At 52.9% G+C, this 25,251-nt stretch overlaps 1 protein-coding gene across 2 annotated transcripts; it reads left to right on the plus strand.

Moving 5' to 3' along the window:
• Nucleotides 1-1,314: 1,314 nt before the first annotated feature.
• On the plus strand, nt 1,315-23,512 carry FOSL2 (FOS like 2, AP-1 transcription factor subunit). Of its 2 annotated transcripts, none has more exons than XM_025353932.1 (4): nt 1,315-2,677; nt 12,874-13,125; nt 17,581-17,688; nt 20,773-23,512. In XM_025353932.1, the coding sequence occupies exons 1-4, from the start codon at nt 2,576-2,578 to the stop codon at nt 21,289-21,291; spliced, it is 981 nt and encodes a 326-aa protein (XP_025209717.1). In that variant the 5' UTR covers nt 1,315-2,575; the 3' UTR covers nt 21,292-23,512. The 2 variants fall into 2 exon arrangements, with proteins under 2 accessions (XP_025209717.1, XP_025209718.1); XM_025353933.1 differs by lacking the exon at nt 1,315-2,677 and adding an exon at nt 4,087-4,621 and having other exon boundaries at nt 20,773-21,440.
• Nucleotides 23,513-25,251: the final 1,739 nt, after the last annotated feature.

A 25,251-nucleotide genomic window follows, 5' to 3' on the forward strand; every position in this document is an offset into this window, starting at 1 on the left:
GCGCGCGCGTCCTTGGGGATAGCGTTCAGGACAGAATGTGTTTTATAGCTGTAAACAATGACCCCGAGTATTGTTTGGGATTACCGTATCTTGGGGCCCTTGGGGCGGCCAGATGCCGCCAGCCGTCCCGGAAATGCCAGCGCTTTATATAGAGCCCCAGGAAAGCTTCGCGTTCCCGGCTCTATTTTTCTTTCCTACCAACACCCCCACTTTACAGATAAGAAAACTGAGGACAGAAATTGTGTGACGGTGCACAGCGAGTTGCCCGCAATGGACTCTCAAGAACACCTCTTAACTTTGGGGCCTCATAAGGACCCTGTAGGGTACAGACGGCTGGTGCTACTTAAGAATTGGGTAAACTGAGGCTAACAGACCCTGGGCCAGAACCTAAGTTCCCTGAATTCCGCTACAGTACTTCTCCATTCACACACCATCATCTCAGCAGAAGGACTGGAGCTCCAGGGCAGAGAAGGGCCTAAGGTCATGGCTCCAAACTCCTTCCCTTTATAGCAGGAAACTGAGGCCCAGAGAGGTTAAGGAATTGGTCTAAGATCTCACAGCTCGGAAATAGCGTAGCCGGGCGTTCCTGCTCCAAGGTCTGTGCTCTGTACCCTGCGCCGCGCCCCTCCCAGCCCCGCCCAGTGAGGGAGGAGGACCCAAGTGTCCGGCTACCCGCGCCCTGAACTTCGCTCCAAAACAGCTGAAGACGACAAAGTTGGGGCACACCCTCTCGCTGGCTACTTTTTTTTTTTTTTTTAATTCGTAACAGTCGGGAGTTTGCTTATAAACGCCCGATTACTCTTATTAGATGCGTCCTAATTGCTCGGCGTACAGGGCAGTCGGAATGTCTTGCCCGGTTAATTTCATCTTCAAGGCTACTCCTAACGAATTAACTGTAGGACCGAAAACATGAAAAACAAAAATCAAAAAGGGAAGCGGTAGGCAGCCCGCCACGGAGGGAAAAATAGGCAGGCCAGCCCCGCCCGGCGCCGCGCCCCGCCAAGACCCGGCCGCAGGGCGGCGCGGGCACCCTGCGCGCCCCGGGCGCCCGCTGCACTCGGCGGCGCCGCGAAGGGCGCCTACGACCGCGCGCGGCCGCGCCCTCCCTGCGAGCGGCTCTGCGCGCCCAGCTCCCGGCCTCCCGGTGGCGCCGCACCGAACCGCCCGTCTCGCCGTCAGGGCTGTGATTATTTTCTAAAATCCGGAGTCGAGACCGCGCGGCCGCTCTCGGGGCCCCGCCCCGCGCCCCTTCCCGGGGCGGGGGAGAGGCCACAGCGCACTCGGGAGCGGGCGAGGGAATCCCTCTCCCTCCACGTCACCCGAAAGCGAGGAAACCCGCACTCGCGTCCTCTAACGCAAATGACCATCTTTGGCAACGTGCGCCAATGGAACAGACCAAGGGCGCTGGGCCCGGGGGGTGAGCGGGGGGCGGGGGAGGGCCGGGGCTGCCTCGGCGCCCCCGAACCGTGCGGGCCGCCCGCTCCCGCCCGGGCCACCGCCTGGCTTCCTCGCGCGGGGTGCGCGGCTGGCGTCAGTGCGGCCGGGAGCCGGGGCTGGGAGGGAAGAGCTGCGCCCGCCTCCTCCCCTCCTGCGCCTCTTCCTCCTCCGCGGCCTCCTCCCCCCGCCTCCTCGTGCGCTCCTCCCTGCAAGGTGGAGTCTGGGGTTGACGTGAGTGAATCCACATGGTACAGGGCTGGAGAATAAAGAGTGTGAGTTGAACTCGTGCCATTGTAGTGACTCATCTCGGGCAGAGCGCTAGGGCTTCGAGCGAACCAGCGAGCGAGCGAACGAGCGGCGCTCGGCGGGGACAGAAAGAGGGAGAGGGAGAGGCGCGGTCGGGCGAGGCGGGCCCGTCCGGGAGCGGGCGCCGGGGAAGGGGTGCAGGTCCGGGCGCCGGAGCGGGGAGCAGGGCCGCGTCCCTCTCAGCGCCAGCTCAGCTTGAGCCCCACGAGCCGCTGTCCCCCTGGCGCGCTCGGGGCCGCGGGACGGGCGCACGCCGCCTTCTCCCAGTCAAGTATCCGAGCCGCCCCGAAACTCCGGCGGCGAGTCGGCCACGGGAAGTTTATTCTCCGGCTCCTTTTCTGAAAGGAAGAAACAGAAGTTTCTCCCAGCGGACAGCTTTTCTTTCCGCCTTTTTGGCCCTGTCTGAAATCGGAGGGTCCCCGGGGCTGGCAGGCCAGGCTCTCTGGGCTCCTAGTCTTTTTAATATCCAATTTTTGATTGGGCCGTGGGTCCCGGCTGAGCTCCGGCTGCGCGCGGGGGCGGGAGGGCGCGCGCAGGGGAGGGACCGAGAGACGCGCCGACTTTTTAGAGGGAGGGACCGGGTGGACAACTGGTCCCGCGGCGTTCTCAGAGCCGGAAAGAAGTGCCGTAAGAGGCGCTCGGGGGACGCTGTTCCCGAGGTGTCGCCGCCTCCTTGTCCTCGCCCGTCGCGGTTGGGGAGAAACCCAGGAGCGAAGCCCAGAGCCCGCGGCGCGGCCGGCGGACGAACGAGCGCGCAGCAGCCGGTGCGCGGCCGCGGCGAGGGCGGGGGAAGAAAAACACCCTGTTTCCCCTCCGGCCCCTACCGCGGATCATGTACCAGGATTATCCCGGGAACTTTGACACCTCGTCCCGGGGCAGCAGCGGCTCTCCTGCGCACGCCGAGTCGTACTCCAGCGGCGGCGGCGGCCAGCAGGTAGGTGCGGGCCCCGGTGCACCTGGCGGCGCGGGCGGACCCCTGCCCTCCTCTCTCCGCCACTGCCTCTTTTGCTTTCTTTTCCTTTTCTTGGCGAAAAAATACCTACGGGCCACCGTTGTTAAGTTCTGGATTTTCGTCCTCTCCTCCCCCACCACCCCCTTTTACATCAGGGGATTGGGGAGTGGGCTTGAAGAGACAACATGCCCTTTTCCTCCCACATTATATTTTACCCAGATAAACTCCTGAAATTGTAGGCCCCCTACCAGGAAGAGCCTGTTACCTCCTCCCGTGAACTACTCCCCCTCCCCAGTGCCCGCCCCTCCTCGCCCCCCGCCCCGAGTCTTCTTTCTGGGTGGTGGACAGACAAGAAAATCTTTGCACCCACTGGCACCTTTCGACATCCTGGGACCCTATTCTTTCAGGAAAGCCCTCTCTCTCTCCCCTCCCCGTTCTCCATCAGTCTTAGCTCCTTTCTGAAAGGGGTTGGGGATCCAGAAACATGGTTGGACTCCTTCAAGTAATCTGGAGCGAGGGCGAGGGCTGCCGCTCTGGGAATCAGGTGCGAAGGTCAGGAAGGAAGAAGCCAGCCTTGATTGGCTCATGCCGCCTGTGTGCCCAGTGCCTGCCCGCCTGCCCGCCCGTCTTCTGTGAGGGTCGAGGACAGGAGGCTGCACTGCCCCCCAGGAACGAAGGACCACCTTGAGGGTCTGGGGGTACCTGGAGCAAGGAGGCCAGCAGAGAGAAGAGGGGGTCGGGTGGGGGAAGAGACATCACACAGGCTCCTGGGTGGTTCTGGAAGCAGAAAACAACTTGTTTCTAAAGCAGCCGGACTGGTTTGCAGTGGAGGGATTGTGCGTGTGATCTCTGTGTTTATAAATACCAGGAAGGTACTGTTGTTGCGGGGGGGGGGGGGTGCTGATGGCGTGCCTGCCCTCTGCTGCGGCTCCCCACCCGCTCTGTCTCAAGAGAGAGCTGGGTTAACGCAGGCCCAATACAACATGAAGCCCACAGTGGTCAGCATCTGTGGAGTCTAGCACAGTTGGCTGCAGCAAGGGATGCTCCATAAGGCGGTGGCCTTGGCCTCTAGAAGGGGCTGGGGTAGGCTTCCAGGGAGGGGTAGATTCAGCTGGAAAGTCTTATGGAACATGGCTCTCTTTTGGATCTGATGAGGGATCCCTTGTTCCAAAGTGATTCCCTATACCTGATGAGTCCCCAAAATGGCTTTTCTGCCTTCCCTCTGCCTCCCATGGTGCTCCTATAAGCACCCGCAGTAGAGACAGCCTGGTCTGTTCATTGAGGGTGCAGTCAATGCACCGTTCGTATTGAGCACCAAGGTGATGAGTTTTAAATCCGAAAAGTTACTGGTTATGTTTGCTTCCCAGCCCCGTTGGTGGTTTGTATTGAATGTAAACATCATGAGGGAATAGGCTGAAGTCTGTACCCATTCCCTCCGTCTCCCGTTCAACAAACCCCAAACGCCTGTCCTCCTCCCTGGAATCAGGAAGGGATCTTTTGATTTCTTCTCTGTTCTTTTCCCTAATGTGTCTTTGGCAGTTATCGTTGGAGTATTACAATCTCACTGCCTGGCTTAGCATAGACCCTGGGGCCTGCCGGGATGTCAGACCGGACATCATTGCCCCAACTGAATAATCTGTGTCACTAGGGCTTTGAGCCCAGGATGTGAGCGGAGGCAATTCCCGGTTTTGGAAGAAAATCAGACAGGAAACCAGTGCTAGGAAGAAGGAAGAGAACTCAGTCCAGCAGAGTGTAATAGGGCCTCATTACCGAAGCAAAAAGCAGCTGTTGGCTAATTCCTAGCATGCTGTAACACATGAGGATTTTGCAATTAGTAATAACCAGTGCACGGGGTTCTCACATAGACGCCTGCCCATTCGACCTGGCAGTGTGTGAGACGCCTTTCAAACCAGAGGGACTGGCAAGGTAATGCCACTTGAGACGAGGTTCTTGGCCTGTCCGCTCCTTGGTGTGGTCGTGGTTGGGTGGGGGACGAGGAGGAACAGGGTGGATTTTTCCGTCGTTGCTCCAACTGTGAACAAAATCGTTCTGTGGTCCTGAGGACTGACCTCAGAGGCTTTTGTTCCTTCACAAGTCTGTGCTATGACCTTGCCTGATCTTGGGCTTGAGGTAACTTTACTACATACTAGATAAAACCTGTAATCACTTTATTTCTCTCAGCTTCCTTTACTGGGAGACTTCCCTGGCAGTTAGTGGATGGGCCTTTCTCTTTTATGGCATATCTCAGTGGACTGATCCATATGAGACAGTTCTCTGGTTTTTCTTTGGGGAAGTGAATTTTATTTTTTTCAGGTCTCTCTTTTGGGAGTCCAATATTCCTGATCAGTTTGTTGCCAGTTCTTCAACCCAGAGCTTTCCCATCCCCTCTAGCTTCATGAAGCTGGATCTTAACACATGACCATGAGCTCCACTGACTTTGGGGGTGGGGGGAGCAGACTAGTCTTTGTTCCAGCCTCTGTTCTTATATATGGCAGGAACTTGAGGCATGAAAAATATTTCCTGTTCCAGTTACAGTTTTAATCTCAAAAGTTGGTCATTGGTGATTTTGTTTTGTCAGTAATTGTTGCACACACCTCCCCTTCTTGGATTTTTCTTTTTGCTGTTGTTTTTTCTCTCCTAACTTTCCTAGGAAAACATCTCCCAGATATATGCCCTGCCTGGCTGCTTGACTATTACGGTTTCAGGGCCTGAGCATTACGCAATCCAGCCAGTTACACAAACACAGGTCATTTCATAACTTGTTTTCATCAGCTGGCCCCCTTTTAATGAAAAAAACAAAACAAAAACAAGACCTAGAACTTTTCCAAGGCTGCTATTTGTTTCTCAGATAACTTGTGAAAATAAATCAAGGGCAGTATTTCCTTTTTGGAGTTAAGGAATACCAGACTAGCACTCTTCTTCCTCAACCACTCCTTCCCAAGACACACAAACACACACTTACACACACACTTACACACACACACACACACACACAATTCCCCAGAGTGAACTTTTGCCAACTGTACCAGACTGGGACATTCCTCACATCAAAGAACTTTTACCAGAAATGACTGTGATTCCCAAGCCAGCCTCAATCATACCTCTCTAGTGCCCTCTATGGGAAATTTTTAGGACAACTATCTTGGGAATGTATTTTTCCAGTCCCAGAGTGTTAAATTGGTGAGTTCGGAATTCTTAGGATGCTTTTTCTTTTTAATGAGGGACAAATAAATGCCACATATTTAACCTTGGTTAACTAGGAACTGCTTGACTTTGAGTTTCTTTTTTGTTCTGTTCTAAATAAAACCTGGTTATAAAAGGAGTGCTTTTTTCTTTTTCTATTTTGATGTCTGTCTGTTCATTAGGGTGCCTTCACAATTTGTTCAAATTCCCAAGGCATGTTTTCTTATGTGCTTATATTGGGAGGGGGCTTGTTCAGTTGGTGGGAATGTGGGAGGCATAGATTAAGGGTCTGGTGCTTTGTTTTCCCCCTTGATCTTACAGATGTTGTAGATTAGGATCAAACAAAATGTTATCCCAAGAATTTGTCTGTTCCGCTGATTCTTGATGGTGGAAGTCAGCTTCACTTTTTCATCAAAGGGACTGGGGTGAAATAGCAGTCATGTATTGTCTGACTGGCAGTTGAATTTTCCTATCCAAAACCCTGAGTGCATTTCCACTACCTATTTCTGCTTCTGCCTGTCTTATTATTCAAGGTGAGGGTAAAATTGGGAGACTTGTTTTTTTCTTTTCTATCTTAATACAAATACAGCAGAACTTATTCATCCAAATCACTACTGTCCCCTTCCTTGTTTTTTCCTTGAGGAGACTAAATGCTTATCCGAATGCTGTGGCTATTCTCAGACTGAGAAAGGTTTTGCAGTACCCCCTCTTTTGCAATTGCTTTCAGCGCATTCTTTTGAAAATCCTCCCTGCTAACAAATCTTTGTCCTCTGAAGGGTGAATTTGATATTTGGAAATTACCAAAAGCCTCTTTGGAGCCAAGTCTGACATACAAGTCTGGATGATCCCGCTGAGTCCAAAGTAGGGTGGGACCCCATGTCCTTCAGGCCTCTGGAGTCTACCTGGGAGAGCATGCCCACGACAAAAGACACCAAAGCAGGCACCTTTGCCATCAATAACTTGGATTTTTTTTTCTCATTTGTTAGATAGGAATAAAGATACTGGTTGTGAGAATTAAGGAGATGAACATTCTGGTCTATTCGTTGAAACAAAGAAAAAAATAGCATCATTACTTTGTGGGTATGTCTCATCTGTGTTGTATGTGTTGTCTTTTGGTGGCCACCGTATTTCAAAATGACAGCAACTGCCCTGACTGAGGGAAATAGATCTGTTCCAAACCCCATCTGGTAATTCTATCCCTTCTCAGCTCCCTGGGCCGGAGAGGGAAGGTGTAAGGTTTCTCCTGACACACCTGGTCTCTCAGCCCTGTCCCATGGCAGTGACACTTTCCTAGGCTCACCTTCCTGTGGCTCTAAGGGAGGATGAGAGGACATGTCATTCCCATGGAGTGTAGAGCCTCCGGGGCACTGTGGGGGCTCCAAAGGGGCCCACAGAATAGCGGGGTGAATTCCCCAGTGCTTTGGTGTGGCGCTTCTGGCCAAAAGGGCCCTGGCAGGGAAGCAGCTGGGGAACCTGGGCAAGGGCGGCCTTCTCTTTCTGTTTCTTTCCTTCCCTGGTTATCTTCCTCCTGGCAGGAAGCCAGGTGGAGGAGGATAGAGTAACTCTTTCAAGGGAACCCAGGAAAGCATGGAGGCTGAAGGGAGGCGGGTCACCTAAGAGAGCATTTATAAACTGTAAAGCTTTGGGAAATTACAACTTATTAGCAACAGTTTCCATTGTGACATAGTGGTATTTCTTCAGAGAGGAATGAAAGGTCAGAGGTCAAAGTGATGTTCAACGCAGAACCTATGAAGACTGGTTAAATTCCTTATGGAAGGCTTTGGGGAACATCCCAGGTTCAGTAAAAATACGAAGCATTTGCATTAAACTGGACCTCAGAGGGGATGTGATGGGAAGTATGAGACAGCGTGTGCCCTTACCCTTTTCTCTTCTCTGGAGCCAATCTCTAGGATGTTGGAGTTGTCCCTTTTCCATCCTGGGAATCTAAAGAAAGGGTATTTAAAGGGAAAGAACCCAGTCCCTTCCTAGATACACTCAATCATAGCTGCTTGCCTGGCAAGGCAGGTTACAGAGTCCACAGGGCTTCATGGCTTGAATGCTTGACAACCCAGACGAAGATCCATCTGATGGAGAATTGCCTGGCCAAGGGACTGGGCCAAGAACCCCAACCCTGACTTCCATCTCACATACCAGTTCTGCCCACTCACAAGTCTCTGGGATAAGCCCTCGGCCGCATCCAGGCCTGTAGGGGCCCAAACCCTAGTTCCAATACCTGTCAGCAAAAAGCCATGGGTTCATGGCTGAAGCCAAGGCTCCAGTATAGAGTCTCAGGAGGCAGTTTTCCCAAATCAGCAACTGTTGGGCTGGGGAACGTCTCTGACCTGCTGAGGTTTGGTGGCCCTCGAGGGTCCATGTCCTCAGCTGTGTTGCTCATTGGCAGTGGAAGGAGCACACACATCCTTCCTAAGCAGCCCCGTGGCACCCTAGCAACAGGGTACAACAGGGTGATGGGCGTTTCCATGCCCAAAGACCACAAGGCTTGTACGGGTTTGAACGTCGACTCAGGGTCTGGAGGTTCAAGCTGATGAGTGAGAGCCCATCTCCTCGGCTACCTGGGTTGAAGGAACATCTCAGTTCTGACTCTTTGCTTTCTTATTTCCTCTGTATTGTTTTCCCTGCAACCTGAGCATGGGAGATAAGAATGAACTTCTGGGACAGGGGTTGGCAAACTATGGTCTGAGTATTTTTCTAAATAAAATTCAGTGGCACAGTCATGCCTATTTGTTTACGTGTTATCTAGGGCTGCTTTCTCACTGTGGTGGCAGAATTGAGTTGCAGCCAAGACCGTATAGCCCACCAAGCCTAAAATATTTGCTGTCTGACCCTTCACAGCAAAAGTTTGCTAAACTCTGCTCTAGGAAGTGGATGGGGGACCACTATATCCGTTTATAGGCATTCTTGCCCACCCAGCAGTTGACAGGGTGACATGGTAAAATATTTGGAGGCTTTGCCAGGCTGGAATGCTACACAGGCATCCAGCATCTTCAAAGTGTCCTCAAGGAGAACATGTTGGCTACAGAGTCCCAGGGAGCCAAGTGAGGTTTTTGGGTTATCTCTCCTGATCCCATCACTCCCAGCACACTCCTGACACTGCAGCAGGTCTGAAACAGCCCTGTAGCCCCCAGCTGAGCAGCTCTATCTTGGTTTGTGCTTAATGTTAACTCGTGCATAGAGAACCATGATTTATCTCCAGTGTGACATTTGGCTGATTCTTGGGTCTATTGGCGTAGAGGAATGCTAGGCTAACTTCTGGGACCACAAACTCCTAACTTCACCTCTTCTCTCCTGCCCCAGTGTCTGAATAACACGTTTCTGAATAACACGTTTCTGAATAACATGTTGGGAGTTGAGACAAGGCCCATCTGCCAGATCTAATTGAAACTTTTGTGTGTCTCCCAGAGAGGCTCCTCTTGGAGACAAAAGCCTTCTTTATCAAAGCCCCGGGCCCCTCTGGGGATGGGACATTGTTTTCCTTGCCGTTTAGAGCCAGTGCATTATCCAGATGGCTTTACCTCCTGTCTGAAACAAGGTGTACATGCGTTTTCAGAGGCAGTCATTACCTCCTGGCTGGTTTTTATTGCTGTCTTGTTTTGTCTAGACCAAGCCATTGCTGCAAGGAATCTGGCTGATGTATACCGGAGAGCACACACCGCGGACCTGCCCTCCACAGCGGGTGGACTAGAGGGCCTCAGAGGGGCTAATGGGCATCCACTTATTCCGAAGGGGTCTTTGTCCCTCAGCTTTGCTTCAGATTTTCTGCTGCGTTCCCCAAGCCTAAAACGGGAGCACTTTTATTTGTTGGAATGAGGAGTGACTTTCTTAGGTGCTTTCCTAGAAGGAAAGCTAACAGCTTCCCCGTGGAGGAGGGGGGTCCTATCAGACCATGGTGCTGGATGCCTCAGGTGCATTTCAAACCCAGACTCTGGCTTGGGGAGAGAAATGGAATTTAAAAGTTGGGAGCTTCCCAGGAGTGGGAAGCTGGCACTTCTCCCTGGAGCCTCCTGTGCAGAGTGCACAGGCACATCTAATGGTGACGGTGATGGTGAGGATGACCTTCCATTTGTTAGGAGCAATGTTTCTCAACCCTGGCTGCAGAACAGAATCTCCTTGGGAGGGTTTTTTGTTTTTTTTTTTTAAAGTTTATCAGAGCCCGGCCCCAAACCAATTATTTTAGAGGTCTAATGGCGAGGCTCTGACATTGGTGTATTTTTTACAGGCTCCTTGGAATATTCTCATGTGTAGCCAGGGTTGAGAACCACTGGTGTGCTTTTATAGCCTAAAGTAGCTACTCATTTAATCCTCATGACAGTGGAGTGAGTTTGATGAGTATTCCCCTTTACATCCATGGAATTGAGTCCTTGAGCCCAGGGCAAGGCACTCAGTGGCTAAGACAGGCCTCAACCCCATGCCTCCTGACCCCGAGTGCAGTGCTGACTCCCCACCCCTCCCATCCAGCAGCTCAGGAAAAAAATAGCTGTCTGGGACTTGGTGCTTCTACACACACTCAGCCATGCCTGCTGTTCTCACGACTCTGCCTACTCACAGCCCAGCCCCAATTGGCCATTTTTCCTCTTGGAAGATCATTTCCCACTTGGATGCTTTCCTGTTCACTGCACTCTTCCCTCCTTCACGTGCACACACCTGCTGCTTTTCAGTCAGTGCCTGATAAAAAGCCCACTTTTGTTTGCCTTCAGAAATGCAACTCAGAATCTATCACCCTGGGCAGCTCTCTTTACAGGATCCCAGAATCCATTGTACTGGGTAACTTTTCTCCAGAATCCTGGAACCCATTGCTCTAGGCAGCTGTCCTCTCGAATCCCAGAATGCACTGGGCTAGGTAACTTTCCTCCAGAATCCCAGAGCCCATTGCTTTAGGCAACTCTCCTCCTGAATCCCAGAATGCATTGCACCGGGTAACTTTCCTCCAGAATCCCAGAACCCGCTGTTGTGTGCAGCTCTCCTCTTGAATCTCAGAATGCATTGTGCTGGGTATCTTTCCTCCAGAATCCCAGAACCCATTGCTCTATGCAGCTCTCCTCCCGAATCCCAGAATGCATTGCACTGGCTAACTTTCCTTCAGAATCCTAGAACCCATTGCTTTAGGCAGCTCTCCTCCCGAACCCCAGAATCCATTACACTGGGTAACTTTCCTCTAGAATCCTAGAATCCATTGTGCTGGGCAGCTCTCTTCACTGAATGCCCTTGGCCTGGGCCCCTGGGGTGGTCTGGGAGGTGGGGCAGCTGTTCCACCATACAGACTGGGGTCAGGCAGATAGGAGGGAATTGAGCAAGAAGGGGTCCCCAGCTCCGTCAGCTGTAGTGAGGTACTCTATGCATTATTTACATAGCAGGAGCCCTGATGTGACGAGGCAAAGACAGTGGTGGTTCCAGCTTCCATTGCTGCGAATGCTTCTATCCTAGTTGGTCTGATTGGACCAGCATAGGGAGGGTACTACAGCATCCATGCTAAGAATAGTGGGGTTCCATTCGGGGCCAGACAGACCTGTGGGACCTTCTTGGTGAGAGGGAAGGTCTATAGGGGATGACCTGACACTCTGAGGGCAGTGGGGGTAGATAACCAGCACTTAGGGCTGGATTTTGAGAAGGAAAGTAGTAGTGGCAAAGGAGCTTCTATACACTGTGTCCAGAGGCTCTGGCCTCTTTGTTGAGCTGGACTGGGTTTGAATCCTGAGCCTGCTGCTTATTAGCAATGTGGCCTTGGATAAAGTACTTAATCTCACTGAGCCTAGATTTCTGTCCCTAAAATGCAGCTAATGGTTGTTCTTCCCTCAGAGGGAGATTTAGTGAGATAATCTAGGTAAGACATGGTGTCTGACATTTAGTAAGTGCCCAGGAAACATTAGCTATTGTCATCATTTCACCCACTTTTTAAGTGGGAAAGAAACTACTTGGAGAAGCTGTATGTGGACCCAGGAGTCATCTGAAGATGAAGGTTCACCTGGGTTCCATTAGGGGGACTTTCCCCTGAAAAGCTAGAAGTGGGGGGCCCTCCTCTCCTCTCCACTTCTTCCATTTTCCAGTAGCTGCCTTGGAGAAAGGTCAAGACCAACTGCTAAGGAGCACAGCCCATTTTAGTTTCTATACTCTGTCATCATCTTATATTTTAAATAGAATGCTTCCTGCAGCATGTTCCAAAGAGTTCTGCAACGTGGTCTGGGCATAAATTAAGAAGCGGGGAGAAAACTGCACTAGCAGCACCAGAGTTTCCCACAGAAACATCTGTGAACATAGATCAATGCCTATGTAGCTGAGTAGAGAGACACGCTTAGGCGGTCTGCCCCAAGCAAGATGCTAATGATGGGAAAGGAGGAGGGACAAGGAGAGCAAAGGATGTCTGGCTGCAAATGCTGCTACTTGTTAGTCTCGTGGGTTAGAGGACATCTTTTCCTGGACCTGGCTGTGCCCTGATGGAGTCATAGCTCTGTCCTGAACCTCTTTGGAAAGTGACAAAGGCAGACACGGTATGCTCCCTTGGTGATCTTTGTTGGTCCAAAGCTACTGGTGTGCAAATCCCTTCAAGGTGTCCTGAGCCGGTACCCTGAGAAATAGTTGGCAGGTGACTCAGAGGCTTAAGAGACCCAGGTGCCACATCCTGCAGATGTGTATCCTGGAGAACTGCCAAGAAGGCCTGCCGAATGTGAGTGCTGGGGACCACGTTTATCTTGGAAGTCATTTGGGATACGACAGTTTCCTCACTGAGCCACCTGGGGATGGAGTTCTCAGGACCCCAGTCAGGGAGCAGGTCCGACGTGAAGCCCCAGGAATAGTTAAGATTCCCCTCTTGATTCTTGGATGCTCAGGACCTGTCCAGGCCCACCTGGGGGCCGGATCTTGCCCTCCAAACACTGACCCTGCTCTGTGCCAGTTTTTGCCTCGGCTCTGTTCAGTTATTATCAAGTATCCTGTTCAGCTTAGTATTTATTGGCTCAATTGTATTTTTTTCCTCATTTCAGAAATTCCGGGTAGATATGCCTGGCTCAGGCAGTGCCTTCATCCCCACCATCAACGCCATCACGACCAGCCAGGACCTGCAGTGGATGGTGCAGCCTACAGTGATCACCTCCATGTCCAACCCGTACCCTCGCTCGCACCCCTACAGCCCCCTGCCGGGCCTGGCCTCTGTCCCTGGACACATGGCCCTCCCAAGACCTGGCGTGATCAAGACCATTGGCACCACCGTGGGCCGCAGAAGGAGAGATGAGCAGGTACAGCTCAGACCAGTGGGAAGGAGCCACGTCAGTGGCTTTCAGAGCCCCAGAAACACACAGCGTTTTTCTGCAGTCTGGTAGGGTTAGTGTTCTGAGAGCAGGGGAGACAAGGGAGCTAAGGGTTGAAGAGCTCGTCATCCTCCTCACTGGAGGCGGAGCTGGAGACCCAAGACTCAGGCTGGCTCTGTCATCTCGCTTGTGTCCCTTCGAATCTCTGAGTCTCAGTTTCCTCAGCCACAAAATGGGGATCATGGTCCCTGCCAGCCAGGACTTGGCTACAGATGGGAAGGACCATTATGACCTGCCACAGCAGGATCCTTCTCTGATCCTTGGCAAAAGGGCCATGGGACAAGCAGCCAATGAACCCTGGCTGTGAGCTTTTTAGGATTAGCCCTTAGCTGTTTCCCAGGGTCTAGTGCAGGCCAGGCACCCAGCAGACCTGCAGGGTCAAGCTCTGGGCCGGCACTGCCCTCAACTTCCCATTCCTGCTCCGTGTTCCAGGCCTCCAACTTGGGGCAGGAGCCCATTTCAAGGGCCTAGAATGCATGTTCCAGCAGTGCAGTAACTCTGGGTCTTTAGTCTGTTCAGCGGCATGAACAGATGGGAGGATGAGGCGGGGGAGGCCAGACATCAGCCCTTTTCTCTTCAAGGGGCTCAGCTTTGAGAAAGAATTAACCTGGCTGGAGAGGGAAGCCAGAAAATGGGGAAGAGGCGGGGCACTGCTATTTAGGCAGCGCGTACCCAGTACTGAAGAGGCTCATTGCTTGGGTCAGCAGTGAGCCAGGGCAGTGCCAAGTCCCCTGGTCCTGGAAAGGGAAATCAGAATCATGCATAATTCCAGAAAGAATGGAATACAACCTCAGAGAGCCCCATCTCACCCCCATGTGAGATGATACAAGCAAGGGCCAGACATACCTGCGTGTGGCCACTCGACCAGTGAGTGGGGAAGTCTGGACTATATCCCAGTTCCCTGGACCCCTTATGCAGTGTTCTTTCTCCAAGGCTATGCCACCCTGAGCCCAGGGAAGGGAAAATACTTTAGCAGTGGAATCCCTTTTCCAAATGAATTATTTTCCTGGAAAACTATTCCAGTGACCACCTTGGAACCCTTCCCCATTTCAACTACTGTCCATCTTCACTCTGTGATCCCCAGGGCCACAATGTTCCAATATACGGACCTTTCAAACATGGTTCCCAGTGGATCAGGGTAGATCCAGACCCCAGGATACTTGGAATTACAGGGATCACCACACCAAGGAACTGGAAGCTTTCTCAGGAGCTCGGCTCCTCCGAGGACAAAGCTGGGTCTTGTATCCACTACTTGTTGGTTTGTTCTGTCAATGGCGGAACCACAGTGCAGAACCACTTGCGGGGAGTGTGTCTGCTAGAGTCTGTAATAGATTCACAGCTGCATGTGGGGCCACTGCTGCTGGAGCAAGTGGCCAGTATCCTCCTCACAGTTGCTTTCCATAATTGCAGTTGTAAATATTGCAGTAGCCATGCTTATAATGACCTTTATAAATATGCTTCCTTCACGGAGTCCAAGGTGCAAAGCCTTATACTCACCGATGAGCTGGACTCTTCTGGGATGTGAGAGCCAGGCTTGCCAGGGACTCTTTGGGGCTAGCAGGACCACAAAGCTGGAGGATATGCTGAATGCTCTCCATTCTTTTTTTTTCCCCTCTCTCTTTTTTTTTTTTTTTTTTTGAGATGGAGTCCTGCTCGTATTGCCCAGGCTGGAGTGTAGTGTCACGATCTTGACTCACTACAACCTCCACTTCACCGGTTCAAGCAATTCTCCTGCCTCAGCCTCCTGAGTAGCTGGGATTACAGGCATACACCACCATGCCTGGCTTTTTTTTTTTTTTGTACTTTTAGTAGAGATGGGATTTTGCCATGTTGGCCAGGCTGGTCTCGAACTCCTGACCTCAGGTGATCCGCCCGCCTCAGCTTCCCAAAGTGTTGGGATTACAGGCGTGAGCCACCGCGCCCGGCCACACTCTCCATTCTCTTCTGGGCCTACCTCACACCAAATTTAGAAGTTTATATCCAGAAGGGACTTTGGAGACCATCTTTTCTCATTTTCCCTTTATACCCATTTTATAGACAAGGAAATGGAGACCCAGAAAGGTGAAAGTCCCTGTTAGAGTCGCACAGTGAGTTAGCAGCAGAGCCAGCACTGGAACCCACTTCTCCTGACCTTTAGTCCTGCGGTTTTCCCACCACACCACCTAGGCATGCCTCATACAATCTGTCTGGAGAATTTCCTTCCTTTTTTGAGAGGGAGGGAGAGAACAAGGAGCATTTTATTCCGCATCAGTTGGGAATTCACACATCTCCCAGCAGCGCTGAGGAAGCCTGGGCAGTGGCAGTCTAGAACCTTGGCTGTTCAGGTTCCCAGCCCTCAGGGCTTTGCTCTAAAGCTTACTCTGGCCGTCCCTAGCCTCCCCGAGCCACCCTGCTAGGGAGGAGCCTGCCCCCAGAGCCAGCCTGGTGCCTCATAGGCCTCCTCTGGAGCCCGCCTAGGAGGTTCCCTCTGTGCCCCGTGGCGGCGACTCTGAGGAGGTGGGGAGGGGAGGGTGTGTGTGGCTTGCGGGTGGGTACGTGGTGCTGCTGACACACTGAAGCTGGAACTATGTTGATTTCACCGCCCCTGAACACTTCCTATGTCGACAGCTCCCACAAGTTGCCCCACACCTCACCAGTCAGGGGAGAGACTTCTAGGTCAGTCAGGAGGCCAAAAGTTGTCCAGAAGCAGCCAAGGGGGAAGGAGGGCTTGAAGTGGGTCAAGGCGAGCCTCCTTCTTTTCTGCCTCTCATTAGAGAGGGATCTAGGGGTCTTCCTGGGCCTTAAGGGGAGCCCTTGTGGCCCTTTCTGTGGTGAGCCCTAAACCCAGGCCTGCAGCAGGGCCATAAGGCTTTCTTGGCAATTCTGCCGGGCTCAAGACAAGACAGGTTTAGGAGCAGCAAGTATTCAGGGCCTTGGCCAAGTAGCCTCATGACCTCAGCCGGGCTGTGGCCTCCTCTCTGTGTGACAGGCATGGGATTGTCCTCTCTGGTGCTGTGATGATTGTCCTCTCTTTGCTGTTCAGAACACCACAGCAACAGACCTCCAGGACTGGAGGGAGCCTTGTGGGACTCTGACTTGGACCCAGCCAGGACAGTGGCTCTTTCCTTCATGGGGTGACCTGAAGTCAAGGCAGTATCCCTCCTTGGGGCAGCTTCTCCCTGTTCCTCCAAAAGTAGCTTTGATTTTGCCCCCAGGTGTCCCGTGAGAGCTGACCCAGGTCTTCTTCCCCTTGAGGTCTTCGAGGCTCCCAGTATAGCACCGGGTACTTAGTAGGTGTGCAGTCCATGTTTGATAACTGAATGCGGGCACTTAGTAGGTGTGCAGTCCATGTTTGATAACTGAATGAGTGGTCTTTCCCTTTGCATTGCTTTCTGCTTTGGCCCACAGCCATCTCCTTGTGTCACCTCTCCCTGAGAGAGGCATTGGGGTCACGGCTCTGCAGGGCTCTGTGGAACCAGAGTATTAGCCCTGCTCAGGAGAGCAGAGTTCATGCTCTCTGGTGTGAGTGACAAGTTCCTAACCATCTCATTGGAAGAAGCTAGATCCTAAGCTCTTTGCAGGGGAATCTTCCTTTGTTTGGTTCGCAGATAAAATCCTAAGCCCCTAGAACTGCATCTTGCATATGGAACCAGGTGCTCACTTGTTGAGTGGATGGATATGGTGGGCAGCAGGATTTTACCTGCCGGGGGTTCCTCTTCATTTTGCATGTCCTGTCCAACTTAGCACTGCACCAGGCATGTGGGGGAGTACTTGGGGTCGAACCGTGAGCAGCTGGCATTCTCGGATTGGCAGAGGAAATCGGGAGTGGAGTGGCACTCTTGACCCTCCCATCAGCAACATAACATTCCCCCCTGGGTGGTTCTTACCTGTGTGGGGACTCCAGGCCCAGCTACTTAACCAAATGGGGATAATGAGGCTTGCAGAGCAGGCAGAGTGATAGGAGGAGTAATTAGCCAGGGTTTGGAAAAAGCTGCTTAAGTGGGTGGGACCACACCTGGCTGGCAGGAGGGGACTCTTGGAGAAGCATCCCCAGCTCCTTCTCTCTGGCCTGGGCACTGAGAGAGAAGCCCTGGCTGATGTGACAGGTGCTGCTATCATGCCTGGTCCGGTGAATCCCTGACCCATTGCTGTCCTGTTTAAACATGGACTTTAAACTTGGACATCACCTTCTGGGGCAGATTCAGCTCAAAGAGCCCTCCCAGGCAGCCAGACATCAGGAGCCACATGTTCTGGGGCCTCTGAGTCCAGCCATGATCCTTTTGCCCTTCCTCCTCCTCTTCCCATTTCCAGAAGGGCTTCTTGCCTTCCTTAAAATATAGTTTTTTAAAAATGCTGTGAACCATTGTCCCTGTTCTAATCGTGATCCTTGGCTTTGGCTTCTAGCTGTCTCCTGAAGAGGAGGAGAAGCGTCGCATCCGGAGGGAGAGGAACAAGCTGGCTGCAGCCAAGTGCCGGAACCGCCGCCGGGAGCTGACAGAGAAGCTGCAGGCGGTGAGGAACTCTGTGTAGGGTGGGAGCACCTCTGGGTAGGGTGGGAGCACCTCTGGGTAGGCTGGAGTGAGAGCCCTGAGGGTCCTGATCCTGTCTCCCACAGCTGTCTCCTTACCCACAAGCGCTCTACAGATGAGTCAGTGGAGATAGAGCTTTCCTTCCTTTGGACACATGGGTCAGCCTTGTATTGATTGAAAAAAGAGAGAGGGAGGGAGGTGACCTTTGGCACCAGCCAGGGCCCAGAGGGAAGAAATGAACAGCCTTCTCGGGGGGTGCTAGCCACTTTTTTTATGCAGTGCCTGAGTGTTCTCTGCTCACAGAACTGTTGGGGCTCCTGGGTGAGGGATGGTGGAAGGTTGGGAGCCAGGACAAGACCTGCCCCTCCAGGGCTCCTTCCCGAGGTTCCAGCCACTCCCATGCCTGCCACCGTCAGGAGTGGCCCAGCCTGGCCTAAGCACTATGGGTTGGGCCGGGGAGAGGTCTTGATGGAGATGGGTCACGTGGCAGCCGGGTTGTATTTTCTTGGGGTTTTCTCATTTCCTTTATGGGCAGGCGGGTTCCCCACCTCTGTCATGAACTCAGAGCTGTGGCCGTGGTACCACATGCTGCCCTTGTGAGTCACTCTCCCGTGCCACCTAATTGCCCAGACCTGGGGACCCACAGCCCTGCCCTTCCCTCTCTTAAGTTTGACCTGACCAACGTCACGTAACTCCTTTCAGAGCCTAGCCCTGCAGGAAGGGCCGGTCGTGTGCTTTGTAGAGGAAGCCCCGAGTCAGGGTTGACTGTCCCCAGTGGAATGCTTTCAGAGTGAGGAGATGAGAGAGACTCTGTCAGTGATCCTCACAATGACTGCCCAGGATGGGGCTTTGGAAAACATCCCCTCACTTTTTTTATTATTATTATAATTTTTTTGAAATGGAGTTTTGCTCTTGTCGCCCAGGCTGGAGTACAGTGGCATGATCTCAGCTCACTGCAACCTCTGCCTCTTGGATTTAAGCGATTCTCCTGCCTCAGCCTCCCAACTAGCGGGGATTACAGGTGCCTGCCACCATGCCTGGGTAATTTTTGTATTTTTAGTAGAGACAGGGTTTCACCTTTTTGGCCAGGCTGGTCTCAAACTGCTGACCTTGGGTGATCCACCTGCCTTGACCTCCCAAAGTGTTGGGATTACAGGCGTGAGCCACCGCGCCCGGCCCATCCCCTCACTTGAGTTAATGTTCCCAGGTACCATCCACCTGCTTAGGCTTGTCTTTCTCTGTCCTGCAGCCCTCCCTCTGGGGTGTTGAATGAATTGAATTGCGTGAATTCTGTGATGCCTGTAGTAATGTCCCTCGGAGGTGTTAGAACCGGGGAGGATGAGTGGGAATTCTTCATTCCCAGGTGAGGCAGATCCACAATCCACTTCCTCAGCGGGCCCTCCCACCACTAACCTTTCTCTGATTGGCACTTCAAGGAGCTGTGCCCCATGTGGTGCTCCTTACCAACTGCCCAGAATAGCCCTGCCCCCTGAGGCTCCTCTGCTTTCCTCCCCTCCTCCCAGAGGCCTCACACCCTACTCCCCTGCCTCCCCCGCCTCCCCCGCCCTCTGACCCAGCCACCCAGGCCCCTGAGCCACATCCTCCACAGGAAGCCTCTCAGAAGCTCATGACGTTCGTCAGACCCTTGAGACAGACGGAAACTGTTTTTCACTCCGGAATATGCTGTGCTCTGCTGAACGAAGCCCTTGCCCGTATGTCCTCACTGATGAACAGGAATCCATGTTAGGGAAAACGTGGGGAGGAGGCTGGTGACACACACCTCTTCCCCTCCCACAGCGGCCCCTCCACGTGCGCTTGCTTGCTTCTGCTTCTCTGGCTGGGGATGAAAGAAGGGGGCTGAGGTCCTCGCAGAGTGACCCTGGCATCCTCATGGGCCGTCTCGAGCTGTCACGTTACTTCTGTGTCAAGCATGGTGGCTGAACCGAATGTTCTCTGAAGGTTCTGAGAGTCCTGAAATACGTGCTTAAGAAATTGGAGCAAAAGGCCGGGCGCCGTGGCTCATGCCTGTAATCCCAGCACTTTGGGAGGCCAAGGCGGGCGAATCACCTGAGGTCAGGAGTTCAAGACCAGCCTGGCCAATGTGGTGAAACCCCATCTGTATGAAAAATACAAAATTAGCCAGGCGTGGTGGCGGGTGCCTGTAGTCCCAGCTACTCGGGAGGCTGAGACAGGAGAATAGCTTGAATCCGGGAGGCAGAGGCTGCAGTGAGCCAAGATCATGCCACTGCACTCCAGCCAGGGCAAGACAGAGTGAGACTCCCCCTCAAAAAAAAAAAAAAAAAAAAAAAAAGAAAAGAAAAAGAAATTGGAGCTAATAAAGGGAGGAGAGACTGTGATAATCCCACAGGGATTTGCTGAGCACTTACGAGAAGCCGGGCGCTGTTCTAGGCGCTGGGGATACAGGAGTGTGCCTGACAAAGTCTCCACTCTCGCAGCCTAGGGCTTAGCGTTTATCCATCCACAGGCGGGCTGGCATGGGGCTGGGGAGTGAGAGATGGGTAGAGCTGTGCTCCATGCCCCCTTCTCCATGCAGATCTCTGCAGTACTCACCCCTCGGGGGTACCGAGGCGGCAGTCCTGGCACCAAGGCCATAGAACATAGTAGTAGCACATAGACTCTGGAGTCAGATACATTGGGAATCAAATCTGGGCTACCCCACCTGCTGGTTCAGTGACTTTGGAAAATTAACCCCTCTGAACCTCAGTCTCCTCATCTGCAAAATGGGGTGATAACATCTGCTTCCACAAACTCCTGGAAGGTTGAATGAGATCATCTCTGAAATGCTTAACAGTGTCCTGCACAAAGTAGGTGCTGAGTTATGGCAGCTGCAGTTGTTTCTTCACCTGCTCTCCAAGCTGACTTTCCTTCTTTGGAAATGAAAGGAATCTTGAGCCTGCAGGTGACTCAGAGCAGCAGGGTCTGTGGTTAGGTGTGTGACCTCTGCTCTCACAGTGTCTGAGGACAGACGTTACTGGTTTTCTCTTTTCCTGCCTAGATTGGTCCCTGGCAGGTTGCTGTCCCTCACATCCCTCTCTTTCCCTGGCAGGAGACAGAGGAGCTGGAGGAGGAGAAGTCAGGCCTGCAGAAGGAGATCGCTGAGCTGCAGAAGGAGAAGGAGAAGCTGGAGTTCATGTTGGTGGCTCATGGCCCAGTGTGCAAGATTAGCCCCGAGGAGCGCCGATCACCCCCAGCCCCTGGGCTGCAGCCCATGCGCAGTGGGGGTGGCGCGGTGGGCGCTGTAGTGGTGAAACAGGAGCCCCTGGAAGAGGACAGCCCCTCGTCCTCGTCCGCGGGGCTGGACAAGGCCCAGCGCTCTGTCATCAAGCCCATCAGCATTGCTGGGGGCTTCTACGGTGAGGAGCCCCTGCACACCCCTATCGTGGTGACCTCCACGCCTGCTGTCACTCCGGGCACCTCGAACCTCGTCTTCACCTATCCTAGCGTCCTGGAGCAGGAGTCACCCGCATCTCCCTCTGAGTCCTGCTCCAAGGCTCACCGCAGAAGCAGTAGCAGCGGGGACCAGTCATCAGACTCCTTGAACTCCCCCACTCTGCTGGCTCTGTAACCCAGCGCACTTCCCTCCCCAGCTCCGGAGGGGGGTCCTCCTTGCTCCTCCTTCCCAGGGACCGGCACCTTCAAGCGCTCCAGGGCTGTGAGGGCAAGAGGGGGACTTGCCAGGGAGCTTCCTGGCTCTGGGGGACCCAGGTGGGACTTGGCAGTGAGTATTGGAAGACTTGGGTTGATCTCTTGGAAGCCGTGGGACCTTCTCCCTCATTCATCTTGCAAGCAAATCCCATTTCTTGAAAAGCCTTGGAGAACTCGGTTTGGTAGACTTGGACATCTCTCTGGCTTCTGAAGAGCCTGAAGCTGGCCTGGACCATTCCTGTCCCTTTGTTACCATACTGTCTCTGGAGTGATGGTGTCCTTCCCTGCCCCACCACGCATGCTCAGTGCCTTTTGGTTTCACCTTCCCTCGACTTGCCCCCTCCCTCCCCCAGTGTCAGTTTCACTCCCTCTTGGTTTTTATCAAATTTGCCATGACATTTCATCTGGGTGGTCTGAATATTAAAGCTCTTCATTTCTGGAGATGGGGCAGCAGGTGACTCTTCTGCTGGGGCTGACTTGTCCAGAAGGGGACAAAGTGCAATACAGAGGCTTCCCTGCCCTGACGCCTCCCAGTCACCGTCTCCAGAACTCCCGGCCGGGCTCCCTGAGCTCTCGAGATGCTGCCCTCACTGGGAGGCTCAGAGGACCCTTCCTGCCCACCTTCGGAGATGGCTTCTGGAGGAGCGGCTTGGCCAGAAGACAGGGTGTGAGTGAGACAGTGGGGCACAGGTTGGGTTTGCCAAACGCCTAATTACCAGGCCAGGAATAATGCCAACAAAGCCACACGGGTGTCCTAGCCAGCTTCCCTTCACCTGGTGTCTTGAGTAGGGCGTCTCCTGTAATTACTGCCTTGCCATTCTGCCCCTGGACCCTTCTCTCCAGACCAGGGAGGCGTCCCTCCCTAGGAGCCACACATTATACTCCAAGTCCCTGCTGGGCTCCGCCTTTCCCCCACCCTGGCTCTCAGGGTGACGCCACCCACAGAGATTTAATGAGTGTGGGCCTGGACCTTCCCCAGATTGCTGCCAGGCAGCCCCTCCCTGAGCCTCAAAGGAGCATTTGCCGAGGATGGAGAGGCAGGGGAGGGAGGCAGGAGGCCGTCACTGGAGTGGCGTCTGCAGCAGCTGCTGCCCCAGCACTCGCTCAGCCTGTCCTGGCTGCTCACCTCCCCACAGGGCGCCAGGCCTTTCCTGCCCTCTGTGGTCATCTGCCACCTGCTGGATCAAGTGCTTTCTCTTTTACACTCCCCTGTTCCCACCCCAGTGTGCTCTTCTGGCCCAGGCAGCAAGCAAGCTGTGAGCAGCTGGCCTGAGCTGTCGCTGTGGCTTGTGGCTCATGCGCCATTCCTGGTTGTCGTTGAGTCTTTCTGGCTGCTGGAATTGGAGATAGGATGTTTTGCTTCCCACTGCAGGAGAGCTGCCCCCTTTCACAGGGTTGGGGAAGGGTCCCCCTGACCTCCAGCAGGAGCACAGCTCAGCAGGGTCCCTGCTTCCCACCTCCCTGAGCCTTTTCTCCCTAGGGTATGGCTCCTGCTGAGTTTCTTGCCCAGCAGGGCCTTGACAAAGGAACCCGGGGAGTAGCTCGTGGCCAGAACCAGCCTCTGAGGGGCTTGTGCTCTGCAGGGACTCTGCTGCTGGGGATTCAGCTCTAGAGGTCACAGTATCCTCGTTTGAAACATCAAGTAAGATCCCCTGTGGAGAAAGCAGTGACACATTCACACAGCTGTTCCCTCGCACGTGGAGTCCATGCGTGCTGGTCATTATTTCATGAACATGACCTGCTTTCGTGCACTAGACACACAGAGCGGAACAGCCATATGCTTAAAGTACATGGGCCAGTGGGACTGGAAGTGACATGTACAAGTGATGCAGAAAGGGGAGTTTCAAAGAAAAAGGATTTTGTTTAAAATACTTTAAAAATGCTATTTCCTGCATCTCTTGGCTGTGATGCCGCCCTCCCCGTTTCCCAGGGGCTCTGGGAGGGACCCTTCTAAGAAGATTGGGCAGTTGAGTTTCTGGCTTGAGATGAATCCAAGCAGCAGAATGAGCCAGGAGTGGCGGGAGATGGGCAGAGAAAACTGGGGTGCACTCAGCTCTCACAGGGGTAATCATCTCAAGTGGTATTTGTAGCCAAGTGGGAGCTATTTTCTTTTTTGTGCATATAGGTATTTCTTAAATGAAGCTGCTTTCTTGTCTTTGATTTCTAAAAGCCCCCTTACACCCCACTTTGTGCAGCAAACATCCCAGTGCAGGTCACAGCCTGATTTGTGGCCAGGCTGGACAAATTCCTGAGGCACAACTTGGCTTCAGTTCAGATTTCAAGCTGTGTTGATGTCGGGACCAGCAGAAGGCAAAGCTCCAGCCAACACACAGGACTGTAAGAGGCTCTGAGCTACGTTCCCTCCGAAGACCCCCAGGCTTTGTCATAGGAGGTTCGACTTCCCCAAAGCCAGAGGTGATTTGATTTGGGGAAGACTGAATATTCACACCTAAGTCATGAGCATATTCTGAGTTTACTTCCTTATGGCTTGCCCGCCAAGTTCTCTGTCTCATACACACGCACACGCACCCTTGCTCCAGAATCACCAGACACTGCCATGGCTCCAGCTATGGGAATAGCTGCATTGGGTTGCCTTTGTGTTTGGGTTAGGAACTTCCGTGCTTCTCGTGGCTCCACTCACAAGGCAGCTCAGAGGCATGGACTCCGACTGGGCTGCAGGCAGCTCTGGGATGGCACAGGGCAGGCACTCTAATCAGCTGGTGGAAAACACTGTCCTCTCGGCCTCCTGGCCAGTCTTGCTGCGAGTACTCCTCTCCCTGGCCAGGTGAGTGGGGAAGCTGCTGACATAGGAAGGAGAGGAGATCCTGGCTGAGGCTTAGGAAATTGCTGGAGCCGGCTCCAAGCAGAGAATTCACTGGGGAGGTTTTCAGAAAGAGTCAAACATCATTCTGCCTGTGTTGGGGGCCAGGTGTGTCACACAAGCATCTCAAAGTCAAGAGCCATCTGGGACTGCTGCTTCTCTTTCTCAGGCTTTGGGGAAAGGAATCTCCCTCTGCTCTCACTTGATTCTAAGTGTGAGGGTGGTTGAATTGTCTGGAGCACTAGGACTTTTTTTTTCTCTTTTCCTTGATGGACCAACAGTGCAAATGCAATCTCGCCATTTAACTTTCAGGTCAATTTCCTTTCCTGGTCGGACATCTTTGTGCCCACTTTAGGAAGGAAAAGAATACACCTACTATGTGCCAGGCACTGTGTTAGGTGCTTTTATATAGATCCTCTTTAGGATGAGACTGAGGGATGAGGACATCTCTTTATAAAAGGCCCCTAAGTAATGAATAAACAGAAACACTTAGAGGTGAGGTCTGTCTTCAAAGATCCAAGGTAAGATTGCCTTCAGTCTGATGTTTGTTCTCAAGGACTTATCCCCTACAGTATTCTCCCACTCCATACTTCTCCTTCTACCCCACCACGTGCTCCTGTGCACTCCTCAGATGGTCGGAGGGGTAACCCGAGTCCTTAGAGAATTTGGGGACCAATAGGATATGTGGTGTGTAGAACTTTCTTTAAAAAACTTAAGGGGCCTTTGCTACCTTCTGCTTGTTGAGTTGTTTTGGCATTCATCTTAAAAGCCAGCATCTCACTATTTATTGACAGGTTGGGCTATGTGTGTGCGCATGTGTGTATACATTTCCAGGCGTGCCTGTGTCCTGTAGCTTTTTAAAAGGAAACCCAGTCATCCCACTATGAATCTGGCATCTTCTTATGCTTCTAGTGTTTTGGCCATACATTAACCAAGGGGTTTAATTTATCCAATGCTTGACGACATGTTCAGGAAGGGCTGGATCAAATTTTGAGAGGGTTTTGGGAAAGGGAGGGGGAGAAGAAATTGACATTTATTTTATTATTTATTTTAAATGTT

The sequence above is a fragment of the Theropithecus gelada genome, chromosome 13 (assembly GCF_003255815.1).
Source record: "Theropithecus gelada isolate Dixy chromosome 13, Tgel_1.0, whole genome shotgun sequence".
Classification (NCBI taxonomy): Eukaryota; Metazoa; Chordata; class Mammalia; order Primates; family Cercopithecidae; genus Theropithecus; species Theropithecus gelada.

Coding starts and splice junctions, on each gene's coding strand:
- FOSL2 (XM_025353932.1), top strand. CDS start 2,576: ATGTACCAGGATTATCCCGGGAACTTTGACACCTCGTCCCGGGGCAGC. Junction 2,678..12,873: donor GCGGCGGCGGCGGCCAGCAG/GTAGGTGCGGGC, acceptor TCCTCATTTCAG/AAATTCCGGGTAGATATGCC. Junction 17,689..20,772: donor TGACAGAGAAGCTGCAGGCG/GTGAGGAACTCT, acceptor TTTCCCTGGCAG/GAGACAGAGGAGCTGGAGGA.